The sequence below is a fragment of the Oryx dammah genome, unplaced genomic scaffold, assembly GCF_014754425.2.
Source record: "Oryx dammah isolate SB20612 unplaced genomic scaffold, SCBI_Odam_1.1 HiC_scaffold_18, whole genome shotgun sequence".
Lineage (NCBI taxonomy): Eukaryota > Metazoa > Chordata > Mammalia > Artiodactyla > Bovidae > Oryx > Oryx dammah.
The window spans coordinates 26934570-26950674 of NW_024070202.1; the positions used below are offsets into that span (position 1 = coordinate 26934570).

General features: G+C 38.1%; 1 protein-coding gene and 1 pseudogene across 3 annotated transcripts in view; one reads left to right on the plus strand and one right to left on the minus strand.

Moving 5' to 3' along the window:
• SNX13 (sorting nexin 13) overlaps positions 1-16105 on the minus strand; it is a 150142-nt gene that overhangs the window by 75072 nt on the left and 58965 nt on the right. Inside the window, exon 2 of one of the 3 annotated variants that reach the window (XM_040260618.1) lies at positions 5771-5832. The exons of the other annotated variants lie outside the window; for them this stretch is intronic. Coding sequence (XP_040116552.1) covers positions 5771-5832 — 62 coding nt within the window. The remainder of the gene's footprint in view (positions 1-5770; positions 5833-16105) is intronic. 3 annotated transcript variants of the gene reach the window in all.
• LOC120878049 lies at positions 15072-15869 on the plus strand (annotated as a pseudogene).

The following is a 16105-nucleotide window of genomic DNA, read 5'->3' on the forward strand; positions in this document are numbered from 1 at the left end:
TATGACCTAAATCATATATGATTATACAGTGGAAGTGAGAAATAGATTTAAGGGCCTAGATCTGATAGATAGAGTGCCTGATGAACTATGGAATGAGGTTCGTGACACTGTGCAGGAGACAGGGATCAAGACCATCCCCATGGAAAAGAAATGCAAAAAAGCAAAATGGCTGTCTGGGGAGGCCTTAATAATAGCTGTGAAAAGAAGAGAGGTGAAAAGCAAAGGAGAAAAGGAAAGATATAAGCATCTGAATGCAGAGTTCCAAAGAACAGCAAGAAGAGATAAGAAAGCCTTCTTCAGCGATCAATGCAAAGAAATAGAGGAAAACAACAGATTGGGAAAGCCTAGAGATCTCTCCAAGAAAATGAGAGATACCAAGGGAACATTTCATGCAAAGATGGGCAGAATAAAGGACAGAAATGGCATGGACCTAACAGAAGCAGAAGATATTAAGAACAGGTGGCAAGAATACACAGAAGAACTGTACAAAAAAGATCTTCAAGACCCGGAAAATCACGATGGTGTGATCACTCACCTAGAGCCAGACATCCTGGAATGTGAAGTCAAGTGAGCCTTAGAAAGCACCACTACGAACAAAGCTAGTGGAGGTGATGGAATTCCAGTGGAGCTATTTCAAATCCTGAAAGATGATGCTGTGAAAGTGCTGCACTCAATATGCCAGCAAACGTGGAAAACTCAGCAGTGGCCACAGCGCTGGAAAAGGTCAGTTTTCATCCCAATCCCAAAGAAAGGCAATGTCAAAGAACGCTCAAACTACGACACAATTGCACTCATCTCACACACTAGTAAAGTAATGCTCAAAATTCTCCAAGCCAGGCTTCAACAACATGTGAACTGTGAACTTCCTGATGTTCAAGCTGGTTTTAGAAAAGGCAGAGGAACCAGAGATCAAATTGCCAACATCCACTGGATCATCGAAAAAGCAAGAGAGTTCCAGAAAAACATCTATTTCTGCTTTATTGACTATGCCAAAGCCTTTGACTGTGTAGATCACAATAAACTGTGGAAAATTCTGAGAGAGATGGGAATACCAGACCATCTGACCTGCCTCTTGAGAAATCTGTATGCAGGTCAGGAAGCAACAGTTAGAACTGGACATGGAACAACAGACTGGTTCCAAATAGGAAAAGGAGTACGTCAAGGCTGTATATTGTCACCCTGCTTATTTAACTTACATGCAGAGTACATCATGAGAAACGCTGGACTGGAAGAAACACAAGCTGGAATCAAGATTGCTGGGAGAAATATCAATAACCTCAGATATGCAGATGACACCACCCTTATGGCAGAAAGTGAAGAGGAACTCAAAAGCCTCTTGATGAAAGTGAAAGAGGAGAGTGAAAAAGTTGGCTTAAAGCTCAACATTCAGAAAACGAAGATCATGGCATCCAGTCCCAACACTTCATGGGTAATAGATGGGGGAACAGTGGAAACAGTGTCAGACTTTATTTTGGGGGGCTCCAAAATCACTGCAAATGGTGACTGCAGCCATGAAATTAAAAGACGATTACTCCTTGGAAGGACAGTTATGACCAACCTAGATAGCATATTCAAAAGCAGAGACATTACTTTGCCGACTAAGGTCCGTCTAGTCAAGTCTATGGTTTTTCCTGTGGTCATGTATGGATGTGAGAGTTGGACTGTGAAGAAGGCTGAACACTGAAGAATTGATGCTTTTGAACTGTGGTGTTGGAGAAGACTCTTGAGAGTCCCTTGGACTGCGAGGAGATCCAACCAGTCCATTCTGAAGGAGATCAGCCCTGGGTTTCTTTGGAGGGAATGATGCTGAAGCTGAAACTGCAATACTTAGGCCACCTCATGCAAAGAGTTGACTCATTGGAAAAGACTCTGATGCTGGGAGGCACTGGGGGCAGGAGGAGAAGGGGACAACCAAGGATGAGATGGCTGGATGGCATCACCAACTCGACAGACAGGAGTCTGAGTGAACTGAGATGGTGATGGACAGGGAGGCCTGGCGTGCTGCAATTCATGGGGCTGCAAAGAGTCAGACACGACTGAGTGACTGAACTGAACTGAAGTTAATTTGATTACTATTTTTGGAGAAAAATCTTATAAATGTAGTAACAGCACTGAGGAATATGACAGACGGCTGTTTTCAAATAAAAACAAAGTATTAACATTAATATACTGTTTAATGTGCAATTATAATGTATTATACACATGGAAAGTAAATTATAAGTACATGAAATACAAGTCAACTTAATAAAAATAAAGGTAACCTGAGCTCTCAGTTTTGCAGAGGGGGTTATCATTAGACTACATGAACCATGTATGTAAGAATACACTAAATAGCAATATTCGGTCTCAACATAAAACTTAAATACTTAGACTTAGAGGTCTCTAGAATCTTTGTTTCTTATTTTAAAGAGAAAAGCACTATCTGTGTAAGCATCTTTCAAAAATCCTTACATGAATATTTGTACAAAATCATCCGAACTTGAAAATTTGTATAAGAACAAAATTTACTTGGTATAGACCATAAGTTCATTTAATCCATAAAAGGTTCATTTTCACAAATTTAGAAGTATAATCTTTCAAATTGTATGTGTTCTGTTTCAGGTATAGTGCTGTTATAGAATTTACTGAAATTGAAACAAAATAAATTCATTAATTTTACAAGGCATTCTAAAACCTATCTCAATACATCTTCGAAGATGTAACTGAAACATTTGAAGAAGATATAAAAGGATGTAAAAGTAATATTTAACATGACTGGAAGTTAATCAATAATGTAAATATAAAAAATTATTTTAATTACTAAATGCAGATTTCTACTTTCAATATACAAATACACTGAGGTGAGGAAAACAGGAAGCAGAATAGTTCATATTCCCTGTCCAAGGTAATTATTTTCCCTCTGCTTGACTCATTTTCACTGAATACATCCAAATTCAATGTAAATCTCAATTCAAAGGAATTATTCTAGGTAAGGAAGATAACAAGAACAGTATATACATGACTGCCCACTTATAAATTAGGAAAATATCTACTAATGATTTCTAGTCGTATTTACCTTATAATTTGAAAACATTTTGTTGACAGTGAAGTACTTCCTAAAATTACGGTATATGACTAATATATAGCAAGTGCAATATAAACATAAATTTAAAAATCATTCAATTTATTTAATAGCCACATTTCCTTCTATTGATCTACAAATAGTTTTCTATTTGAGTTCTTGATACTATTATTTTTAAATCATGACTTCAGTCAAGGCTCTTTTTCATTTTGTTTAAAATATTTCCCCACGTCTTCTAGTAAAAACATCTAGATTATTATACAATGAATCCTATTATCTACACTTTCATTTTATTACTACTTAGAAGCTTTCATTTCTCGAATTTAAAAATGAGAGCATACTTCCTATATGACCAAGAGAATAAGGAATATATCCAACCCTACCCCCAAAAATAAAATTTACAGTAGGTTCCTGAAGCTTATATATCTTGATAGAATGACTGCATGAATTATAATGGTTAACCAGGAATGCAAATAAGAAATGAAGTCTCAAAGAATAAAAGCAACAGTCAAACTATAAAGTGTACCTCTCTGAATATATATTAGGCATGCCTTATCTTCACCTCTAATACCAGCATCTTATTCCTGGACTTTTAATTGGTCTCCCATGTCCTTTCTTGTCTCTCCCTTCATTCTATTTTCCATAGAGCAGCCAGAGTGATCTTTTTAAAAATACACAGATGATAATACAAAACAAGAGCTTTAAAAATACTTTAATGACTCCCTGATCATGCATATCTGGGTCCCTGCTTACTTCCTCACTGTCTGTTTTGCTCTCTTCCTTCCTCTTTGGTTCTGGTCTTATCTCAGTGCCTCTGGACAGACTATTTCCTCTGCCAAGTTTGCTCACCCTGTCTACTCCCTACAAATTTACTTTCTCTCCTCCACGTTCCCCTGACAATTCCCATGTATACTTCCGAGTTTATCTAAAATGCTGGTTCCACACACAGCACCCTGCATTGACCCTCACCCTGTGCTGTACTCCTTCACACTAGGTCTAAAGATCTCTGGTTACAGTGCTTAGTTCTAGAGTACTTAGAATGTGCAGTTAAATAATTCAATTGCTGAGATAAGTCAGGGATTTCATCTGTTTTATTCCACTGTGTTTTTTTTATTCACAGTGTTGTCCCCAATGGCTAAATAATATGTTGAACACTGGAGGCACTCAATACATACTGATTTACTGATTTCTCTTTCAGGGTCAGAGCACTGTTAACAGGTGCCTGGAGAATGGCCACACGAACCACCTAAAATAGCTTCTTCCTTACTCCTTAAAGTTCTGAAATAGGACACACATTGATTGAGAAGCTCTTTTTCCCCTCTCTAAAACCTAAAGCTACTTAATGCTAAAGCCTAAAAAAGGCAATGAATGTCCCAAATATGGGGCTGAGACTGAGATTACAAAATTGCTTCACTGGTTCCATCTACTCTAAGCAGTATACAGCATATCATCAGGAATACAAAACACACATCAAAATCAATTAAAGACTTCTATAAAGAGGCCTGGACTGGCATACATGCCCTTGATTCAAGTAAAAGACACACCATTTCAGTAGTTGTGAAATTCAGCAAGTCATATCACATCCCACGGTTTTTCTCTAGGGACACTTACAGCTTTAAGAATCTATGATTACCCAAATACAGCACACACATACACATGCACACAGGAACACAGTACATGGAAAAGTGATAATGGGTAAATAAAATATCTGATCGAAAGAGGGAATCATGAATGTATGTCATTTTAACTTCAATCATATAAATCACTCGATGTAAGACCAAGACAAGACCTTTTGATTAACATTTTGCTAAGTGTTATTAATGTAGCCTTTGTCTTGAATAAATCATTCTCACACTGAAGAAGTTATGATTTCCAGTTTCTTTTAAATGACATAACAACTAAGGACATTTGTAAACAAATCTGAACGCAGAGTAAGAGTCTTTCAAGGCTTTTCACCAGTATTTTGTAGTTGTCTTTTGCACACCTAATTCAACTGCAATCTATTTAGCAACTTGCTCTGAGTAAATTCCAAAGCAAGTGACCTCATTTTCACAGGAATGCCCTGTCATACTCATATTTCTTCAAAATAGGAGTAAATTAAATTATATGATTATAATAAAAAGTATAACCAGGGTACAACTTCCTTTTTTAACAGAGTCAATTGTCTTGCTCATCCATGTTCAGCTCATACCACAGACCTATTATATGAAGCTTTCTTTGCCCAAGAATCTATTAATACAAGTGACTTTTGATAAGTTTAAATCTCAGAAAGTAGGAACAGAAATGGGCAGAAGTACAAGAAAGTAGTCTATCAGCCTAGCTTTAATGCTACGGGCATGAGTCAGTATGTCGTAACAAAGGGAATGGACTGGCTAACTAAAGAGAATTTCTACTACAGTAGTACAGAACTTGTACCATTCCAAAAAGAGTTTACAATTTTTTTTTAAATATTCACGCACACAGAAATAAGCAGAAGTTAAGTGCTATGTCATGAATGAATTAAGTGCAGAAGTTAATTAAGTGCTATGTCGTGAATTTAAAAGATGAATTTAAAAAATCTTGATGAATGAGTACTATGATTGATGAATGAGTACATGATTGATGAATGAGTACCATTTAACAGGGAAAGTAAGGATATAGGAACAAGCAAAAGAAGGGAATGAGCATGATCAACCCGTAGTTGATCATGCAGTCATCATGTAGACTTGCCTAACTAAAGAAGTGGGTGATTGCTGGGCAGTAGAGGCAATCTTCACCCACTTGCCAGAACACTGTCCTGGAAAAGGTCCTTTATATCAAAATGAAAACAGTCAGCTGATCTTCCCACAGAAACAATCCTATGATAAATGTTTCATTCCTGATGCTATATTATTTTTTCACAGGAATGATTACTAAGATATTATTTTAAAACATTAAGAATGACACAGTATATTGCATAGTATATACACTGTATAGTATTCGTGTTTGTATATGTGTGAATATATATCAAAAGTCATACACACTTATCACATATAAAGGCTTTTAAAATATATATTAATCAATAAGGGCAATATAATAACCAACTGCATAAAATACAGTAATATGTATTAATCTCCTAAATGAGGTCTTTTACCTTCTAAAGAAATATCACTTTTTTTTTTTTTTAATCACTAGCAAAATTCCTAGTTTTACTGGGTAGATTTTGACAAGCATCTCTGAAGACATTTTGAGAAATTCTATTCTACTAACTTTTATGATCACCTGACTCACAGCCACTTTTGCCAAAAGTGAGTGACCTATCTGTAAAAGAAAAAAATTCCTTCCTTGAGTCACTGAATCAGACAGTTAACCCCCTCAGAATTCACTATCATAAATGATATATACTCTTTAAAATACATAAACTTTTACATGTTTCCATCCTTAAGAGTCCTTGAGGGAGTACTTTGTTAGCATCAAAAGCTTCAGCTTAAAATTGAATTTGAGCAACATTTTAAAAGCAAAGAATTGTAAACTTGCTTCTAAATCCATTTAAAGACTTTCCCTCCTTCCAATATCAATTTGTTTATAAATATTTCAAGTTACTATAACCACTTCCCTAAAGCATCTTTGCTTCCCTTTTAAAAACTACTTCAAGAATTTAGTTAAAAGGACTGAGTATAAAATAATTAAACTGATTTTTTTCACAACATTCCTAAATTTACATTAAACTTATGAACACTCTCTACCATAATCCTCAGAAATACATGGAGCATCACTCTTTCACAGGAGCTCAATTAGCAACCATGAGGACACAAGTTTCACTAGTTAATGGTTTCTGATTAGTCTGCACCCTTCCCTCAGCTGCACCTCCTCCCGCTGTGGGCTGCAGCATGCGTGCGTACTGAGTCGCTTCAGTCAAGTCCGACTCTGCTATCCTATGGACTGTAGTCTGCCAGGCTCTTCTGCACATGGGATTCGCTTCCTCAGGGGATCTTTCCTGACCTAGGGATCGAATCCATGTCTCTGGCACCTCCTGCATTAGCAGGTGGGCTCTTTACCTCTAGCTCCACCTGGGAAGCCCCATGTGCTGCAGGGGGAGAGCCAAATGAGCACATCTCTCTCCCAACCCCACATGCAGTGACTTTATGCTCACAGCTTAAAATCAACCACGGTGGGAACTTAAAGTAGCAGACTTACAAAACTACAAATTTATTGTTTTAGTATTCTATAGAGAAAAGCAGCAGTTTGGATAATCAAGCAAAAAACTGTCAAGTTTCATTGATACAAAACTGCTTAACTATAGGGAAAAGATTGGTCTAGTAAATATCTTAAATGTTTGAAGTCTTGCATCCTTTCTGACCATGCAGAAATGTAATAAAAGGTTTAAATATAGTTTATCATCATCCTACTTTAAGATTTACTACCAGTAAAACAGCAGACCAGATAAGTACACTAATCCCAAGTAAATTAAATCTAAAAAAATAACTCTCCAAATGGTATTCAAAGTGTGGGGTGTGATAAAGAATGTGAGTGTTTTGAGGAGGAGATATGAGTGAAGGCAAACAGATCAAGATTAGTAATAACCAATCAGGGAATCTCACTATTTCAGAACTGAAAGAGATCTGAAAGAATTACCACAAATCAAAAACATAAATTACTTATTCCAGATTAGTTACTGAGATAAAAGTTTCGTTAAAACAAAAACAGGATTCCTGAGTTTCAATTCAGTTTATCTGCTACACCTTGAACTACACGAAATCTTCTGATCATAAAAGTTATAAACAAATTGGTAGAAATGGAGAAAACTCTGGGCCTGCAGTTTTATGTAACCATAGTATGGAAATGGTACTCAGTGAACTACAACTCCACATAAGAAATCCATCCAGTTCTACATCTTTGGCACCAATGCTTCAAAGAGGTCAACAATGCAGAAGTTCTAAAGACCGTCAATCTCCAAATATAAAGAAAAAATTAGAAAAACACACATAAAGCACACTCACCTATTTTAGAGGTTGAGTACAAAAAACACAGAGCTGGAAGCCTTAAGCTACATGAAAAAAATAGATAAATAAATAACAACCTGGGGCTAAGTGTGTATCTTAAGTATGTCAAGTACTAAAAATTAAATTCATGTTATTAAGTATTTTAATAAACATGGTTTTCAGTAAAATTTATCTGATAAATGAAACATTCGTAGACCCAACAGTGAAATACATTAAATTCTGTGGGAAAAAAATTACCAAGAAGTCATAAATGGAAACTCAGTTAACAATAATGTATTGAGTATTGACTACCCCATTATGTACAAAAACAACCACATTTAAGCACTAATTTCAAGATGACTTCCCAAGGAAGTAAGGATACAATGGCTGTCTGTACAAAACATGTCATATATAGCTGAAAAAAGGATTCTTTTATTTATGTGCTCATAATAATATAAAAAACAGGAAAAAAAATTTAGTTGAAAAAAGTCATCCTAGATATATTTTTTTTTAGTGCTGAGCACCAAATGTTCCTGTCTTGGGCTACAAGAATAATGCATGCCTATTTTGTAAAATGTCATTTCTTTCTTTAGATTTTTCTATATCAGACATAAATTAGCCAAACATCCACAATCCAAAGATCACTGTTAATATTTTACTATTTTTTTCTCTTACTGTTTGCTATGTTCACATACTTACAAATTTTAACTCACCTAAAATCATACAGTGTACAACTTCTTTGTATGAGTTTTAGTCCAATATTTTTCCTATTTCTTGAATAATACTTCTTAATTATTAAGAAGTATACAAAGAAGTTGTACACTGTATGGTTTTAGGTGTGTTAAAATCTGTAAATATGTGAGAATAGCAAACAGTAAGAGAAAAAAGACGCTTACTCCTTGGAAGAAAAGTTATGACCAACCTAGACAGCATATTCAAAAGCAGAGACATGACTTCGCCAACTAAGGTCTGTCTAGTCAAGGCTATGGTTTTTCCTGTGGTCATGTATGGTTGTGAGAGTTGGACTGTGAAGAAGGCTGAGCACCGAAGAATTGATGCTTTTGAACTGTGGTGTTGGAGAAGACTCTTGAGAGTCCCTTGGACTGCAAGGAGATCCAACCAGTCCATTCTGAAGGAGATAGGTCCTGGGTGTTCTTTGGAAGGAATGATGCTGAAGCTGAAACTCCAGTACTTTGGCCCCCTCATGCGAAGAGCTGACTCTTTGGAAAAGACTATGATGCTGGGAGGGATTGGGGGCAGGAGGAGAAGGGGACAACCGAGGATGAGATGGCTGGATGGCATCACTGATTCGATGGACGTGAGTCTGAGTGAACTCCGGGAGTTGGTGATGGACAGGGAGGCCTGGCGTGCTGCGATTCATGGGGTTGCAAAGAGTCAGACACGACTGAGCGACTGAACTGAACTGACCTGAATATTTTAATGGATGCAAACTTTTTCTAAAGAGCCAAACAGCAATGTTTCAGGCTTTGCAGGCCACATCATCTCAGTCAGTTCTGCCACTATAGCACAAAAGCAGACATGGACAAAATGCAAACAAATGAGCACAACTGTCCAATCAAACAATAAAACTGTATTTATAAAACCAGGAAGCAATACAGTACAGTCAACAATGGCCTAGTTTTAACACAGGGAAAAGCTCTGAACGACATTCCCTGCGCACGATATACAAATAACTAATTAGCACAAGAAAAGATGCTTAATATCATTAGCCATCAGGGAAAGGTAAATCAAAACCATAATGAAATACCACTTTAAAAGCCAGACAATAACAAGTACAGGCAAAGGGGCAGAGAAACTGGAACACTCATACACTGTTGGCAGGAATGGACAGCCACTTCTTAAAAGTTTGCAGTTCCACAAAAGATTAAACAGAGTTACCATACAACCCAGAAATTTCATTTCAAGGTATACATCTAAGAGAAATGAGAACATTAAGTCTACACAAACATGTACATGAATGCTCATAGTAGCATGCTTTATAAAAACCAAAAAATAGACACAACCCCAATGCTTACCAACTGATGAATGGATAAACAAAACATGGTATGTCCATACAATGGAAAATTATTCAGCAACGAAAAGGCGTAAGTAATAATATATGCTACAACAAGGATGAAGATTGAAGGCAGGAGGAGAAGGGGACGACAGAGGATGAGACGGTTGATGGCATCACTGACTCAGTGGAGATGAGTTTGAGTAAACTCCGGGAGTTGGTGATGGACAGGGAGGCCTGGCATGCTGTGGTCCACCGGGTCACAAAGAGTTGGACACGACTGCGCGACTGAACTGAACTGAACAAGGATGAACCTTGAAAACATTACACTAAGTGAAAGAAGCTGGTCACAAAAGATCATATATTATTTCATCCATGTAAAATGTCAATAAAGACATAGAAAAAATATATAGTTGTCTACCTAGAGGTAGAAGCCTTGTGGGGGATATGGGAAGAGACTGATTAGTGGATACCATGTTTCTTGATGGGGCCATTAAAATATTCTTAAATTAACTGTGATAAAGGCTGTACAATTCTGAATACACTAAGAGCCAACAACTTAAAGTGGGTGAACAGTATGGTGTAAGAATTATAAAAATATACAATTAACCACTAACCTCTACCTCTATACACCCATTCTTGAAGTCCAGTTTTAGCCTCAATCCACATCAGGTTTTGATCAGGTACTCTGGTCCATTCTATCTCTAGATCAAATCCTTTAAACACCACCCAAATAACCACTTTCTCTCCATTTCATGTGTTTTAATTTTGTTTCCTCTGCCCTTCCCCCTCAAAAAACAATGAAGCTAAGAAGACAAGAGAATCTGTGTGCATATATTCCCAGGAATGTAAGAAATAACAAAAACAACAAGAAAGAAGTTAACATTCACTGAATACATACTATGTGCCAGATTCCTATGGTGTTTTACATGTTCTTTTCTCTCATATAATTATTACAACAACACTATGAGAAAATTACCTCATTTTACTGATGCTGAGATTGAGGCACAGAAAGTTAAATAACTTGCTCAAAAATATCACTGATTGGTTGATAAACACTTTATGAAATATTACCTGCATATCATCTCATTTTCCCCTCACAACTCAGTTTGTGACAAGTATCAGTAGCAGTATTTTACAGATATGTTAGGAAATTTTCTAGGTATACTATAACTTAATGGTACAGGTAGAATTACAATACAGATCTCCCAGGGCTTTCTCTCCAATGTCATGCTATCTTATTTGAAGAGAGAATTAAAAATATACAGGTTATCACAGATTCAACCCCTAAAGTTCCAGCTTAATGCCCAGGTTCCATAGAGAACTAAAGAGCTCCCTGGGAAGGTTTCCTTCCCCAAACTGCTACTAGAAACAGGTACTAAGGTTAGGATGACGTGTTAGCATTACAATGTATTCTCTCATATCTGATGCCATTTAATCTTAACAACAACCTGATAAGCAGATACAGGTTATCACTAGATGCAAAGAATTTATGTTTCTTATCCATTCAAGGTCATGTTGTTTAGTCACTAAGTCATGTCCGACTTCCTGTGACCCGTGGACTATAATAGCTCGCCAGGTTCCTCTGTCCCTGGAATTTCCCAAACAAGAGTACTAGAATGGGTTGCCTTTCCTTCTCCAGAGGATCTTCCCAACCCAGGGATCAAACCACCATCTCCCACACTGGCAGGTAGATTCTTTACCACTGCACCACCAGAGCCATCAGCTCAGTTCGGTTCAGTCGCTCAGTCGTGTCCGACTCTTTCCGACCCCATGAATCGCAGCACGCCAGGCCTCCCTGTCCATCACCAACTCCCGGAGTTCACTCAAACTCACATCCATCGAGTCAGTGATGCCATCCAGCCATCTCATCCTCTGTTGTCCCCTTCTCCTCCTGCCCCCAATCCCTCCCAGCATCAGAGTCTTTTCCAATGAGTCAACTCTTTGCACGAGGTGGCCAAAGTACTGGAGTTTCAGCTTCAGCATCATTCCTTCCAAAGAAATCCCAGGGCTGATCTCCTTCAGAATGGACTGGTTGGATCTCCTTGCAGTCCAAGGGACTCTCAAGAGTCTTCTCCAACACCACAGTTCAAAAGCATCAATTCTTCAGTGTTCAGCCTTCTTCACAGTCCAACTCTCGCATCCATACATGACTACTGGAAAAACCATAACCTTGACTAGACAGACCTTAGTTGGCGAAGTCATGTCTCTGCTTTTGAATATGCTATCTAGGTTGGTCATAACTTTTCTTCCAAGGAGTGAGCGTCTTTTAATTTCATGGCTGCAGTCACCATCTGCAGTGATTTTGGAGCCCCCAAAAATAAAGTCTGACACTGTTTCCACTGTTTCCCCATCTATTTCCAGTGCCATAGAGCTTAATAAATAACAAAACTAAAGCTCAAAACCAGAACTTCAGACTCTACATATATCCTTTCCCTCCTGTTATAACAAAATTAGCATTCTGTTTGATGCCAATATTCTGTGATTGTTTCCTCAAGGTGCCAAATAAATATGAACACTAGAATTTGGTGGTTTTAAATCTTTCTGGGGTTCACAGGCCCTTTTTGAAAATAAAATCTATGGAACCACTCAGAAGAAAAAAAAAAGCACAGAAAATTTTGCTTAAATCTTCAAGGCTTCATGGGCCCCTGGTTAAAAACTACAAGACTGAAATTTGAAGGAGAGAAGAGATAACGTACGCTTCACAGTGCACAGCAGACAAGAATAAGAATTCAAGAAATATTCAAGTAATGATTATAAGCACTTAATTTTCTTGATATTCTCATTGGAAATAGTCAAGGAGTCCCTGCGAAGACATATATTTTAGTATGGCTTTACTAGAAAAAGCCAATGAAAGACAAAAACAAAGTCATTGACTGAGAAGGCACAAACATTAACTGAGCTTCACTATATGCTACAGACTTTATATCATTATCGTTTTTAGCCTGAAAGCAGTCTCAAAAGTAACATTATCAGCTTTTTTATGAATAAGGAAACTAAAGCTCAAGAAAGGCTGATTAATTTGCCACAAGACTTAAGGCCAACAACCAAGCAAAGACAAAATTCAGATCAGTCTAGGATGGAAGAAACTTGGTTCTTCCTATATCACCCAATATTTAGCTTGAAAGCATAGAATGTTAGTAGAGAAGGAAATGGCAACCCACTCCAGTATCCTTGCCTGGAGAATCCCATGGACAGAGGGGGCTGGTGGGCTACAGTCCATGGGGTCACAAAAGAGTTGGATATGACTGAGCAATTGAACAATAATAGAATGCTAGAGAGGGGAGAAGAAAAACTGTAACAGGAAGTTTAAAGAAAAAGTAGTTAGAAGATCAAAGAACAGGCAAAGCACTGCAGTGATATGACAGAAAGGTGGGGGAAACTAAGATGATAATCTAGATCACAATATATCTGGTAGGGACTGGGGGACAGGATCGTGACTGTTAAGAACGATTCTTACTCTGTCCCCAACTCAACAGATACTCTTGGACTAACCGCTTAATCTTTCTGTAATTTAGCTTCCTCATCTGTGAAATTATGGGTGAAGGGTGACATAAAAACTTAAATTTCTAAATTTCTTCATAATTTTTAAAACATTTTCACATGAACTATTTCCATTACATTCTACTGACCAGGGATTTTGCTTCATTCACTGCTCTATCTGCAGCATCTGGCTGAGGCAAAGTAGACCCAAAATATGAATTAAAAGTACACATGAATTTGCTCCAGACCAAAACCTTGTGAGGAATACAGTACAGGGCAGGTATTTATGACACTTATTTCCCACATGAGAAAAACCAAAATCCAAAAAATCTAGAATACTTGCTCACAGTCCCATAGCTAAATGAGAGAAGAGGATACAAACTCACTCAAGTCTTCCAATTACTAGTTCAAAATTCTTTCTAGGTCTAAAATTTTTTATATTCTAATATAATCTTAAGCAGGCAGACAAAAGAATAATGAACTCTTCTTACCCCCATCTTTGCAGAGAGGGGGGAAAAAGTCATTAGAAAGGTGTTACTATAAAAAGCAGTGACCAACGGATTCAGAATAATGATCTTAAACAATACCTAATATGCAATAATGTTACATATATGAACTAAAGGACATAAAATCCAATTTCTGACTTCTTTGATTATATGTCAGTATATTTTCTATATTCCACAGTGCATCTACACTCATAATTACGGTTGGTTAACTTTCCAAATATTTGCTGTTAATCATAAAAGAGAAGGGGCTCCAATCTAAGTAAGGTTAAAATTCAAACTATGAAACCTACGCAGCCTGCCTCAGTGACCGGAGGCTGAGGAATTCATCTTCCACTCTAAACCTTAAGATCAACTGAATTATAGAAGAAAAGTCTTGACAGGGCAGCATGAGCTGGAAATATCTATTCAGACAGAAACAGAAACAAAGAAAGAGCCCTAGGGCAAAGCTCTACTCTCCAAGACTCTCAGAAGTACAAAAGTGCATTTCAAGAACCTAAGTAGGGAAGAAGAGGGGCTGGCTAGAGAATAACACCTTCAGATTTGAGAACCTACTTGTGACACAGCAATGTAGCCTCCTGCCTTGAGGCCATAGGCTTGTAGGAAAATCACTGCATGTACTGGGTAGAAAAATCTTCTATTAAAAAAAAAAAAGATAACAAACTTACCCAAAGATAAAATCCTTTCTTTCAAATGTAAATAATTTCTGCACATGAAATGGCCCCTTAAAAATCAGGTAGTTTAAATACAAGGATACAGAAGGATACAGACCAAAATATTTAGGCAATATATAAGGGGGTGTTTGTAAACTGAGAATTTTAGTATATCTCAGAAAAGTTTCTTAAAGGAAATCTCATTAAAATGTACTTCTCTTCTGAAAGTAAAGAAATAAACTGAATATTCTCCACCAACTGCTCCTTTTAGGTCTTCTAAGAGGACTCCATTAGGTATGTGCCTAAGGTAAGTGCGCAGTTACACTGAGCTCTTCTCACAGCACTTGAATAAAGCAGACTATCTGGGGTGACTTTGGAACCTCAGTGCGCCCCAATCTATCCCCCAGAACCACCGCCATGGATGGCTACAAGGTGGTGCTGATCCCACACAGAAGAGTACATGGACCTGGAGGATGGCTTCACTGGTTGGTGAGAAGCCAACACGGGCAGAGTGGGCGTCAGGAGCTGAAGCACAACATGCAGGTGCTACAAGATAATGGTTATGAATCTGACATCTGCTTCACCATGTGCAGAAGCAAGCAATTGGGACTCTCTGGACTACACGGGATGCCACTGATCAACTGTGGCTGCCAGTAGTGCAGACTTAGCCTCAATAAGGCAGATGTTGCTGCCAAGCAGGAAGAAGCCCAGGTAAAGATCTGGAGATGCTGTGATGTTCTACCATCTCCAGTGAAGCCTGACCATCCCTTCAACAGCAACACCAATAAGACTGCAGGTATGCAGACCTCAATAACCATCAGCTACCCTCCTGTGAAAGTCTGAAGGACAAAACTGATAGAGTTCTGCCCCTTTGGAATGAATAATTCCGCAGATGGAGGAGGGGGAGAAGGTAGTGAATACATCCCTTAGCATCAGGCTTCAGGGCATCCCACTGCACAAGAACTTGCAGCCCATCAAGCCCATGCAGTTCCCTGGGAAATGAAGAGCCCATGTGTGGCGTCATGGAGGCTCTGGTTGCCCAGGGCAAGGCCGATTAAATGAAGCCAAGCAAGGACACCTTGCTTTCCCCAAGACATGAGCCCTGCCACTCCATTACTCTGCACCTCTTCCCTGCAAGTCTGTGGGCATCTTAAGTTGTATCTCCAGGTGGGGATCAGGGGCTCCCAATTTTGCTCTAGCCATTTTGTCTCTTGCTCCCACTCATTTCATACAATCTAGTCAGAACAGCACCTACGGGGCATGGGTTCTCAGTCTAAGCCAAGCAAAGACTTATTCAAGAGGGTGAAATGCAGTACCTCTGGGATCTTTTTGCTAGTGCTTTGTTTATTACTAAAGCCTGCCTGAGTGGGAGATTGCCAGGAACATGCTAAGGTGTGACCAATAAGGAGGAACAAGCTAGCTTACTTGTGTTGCCAGAAACTAGTCCTATA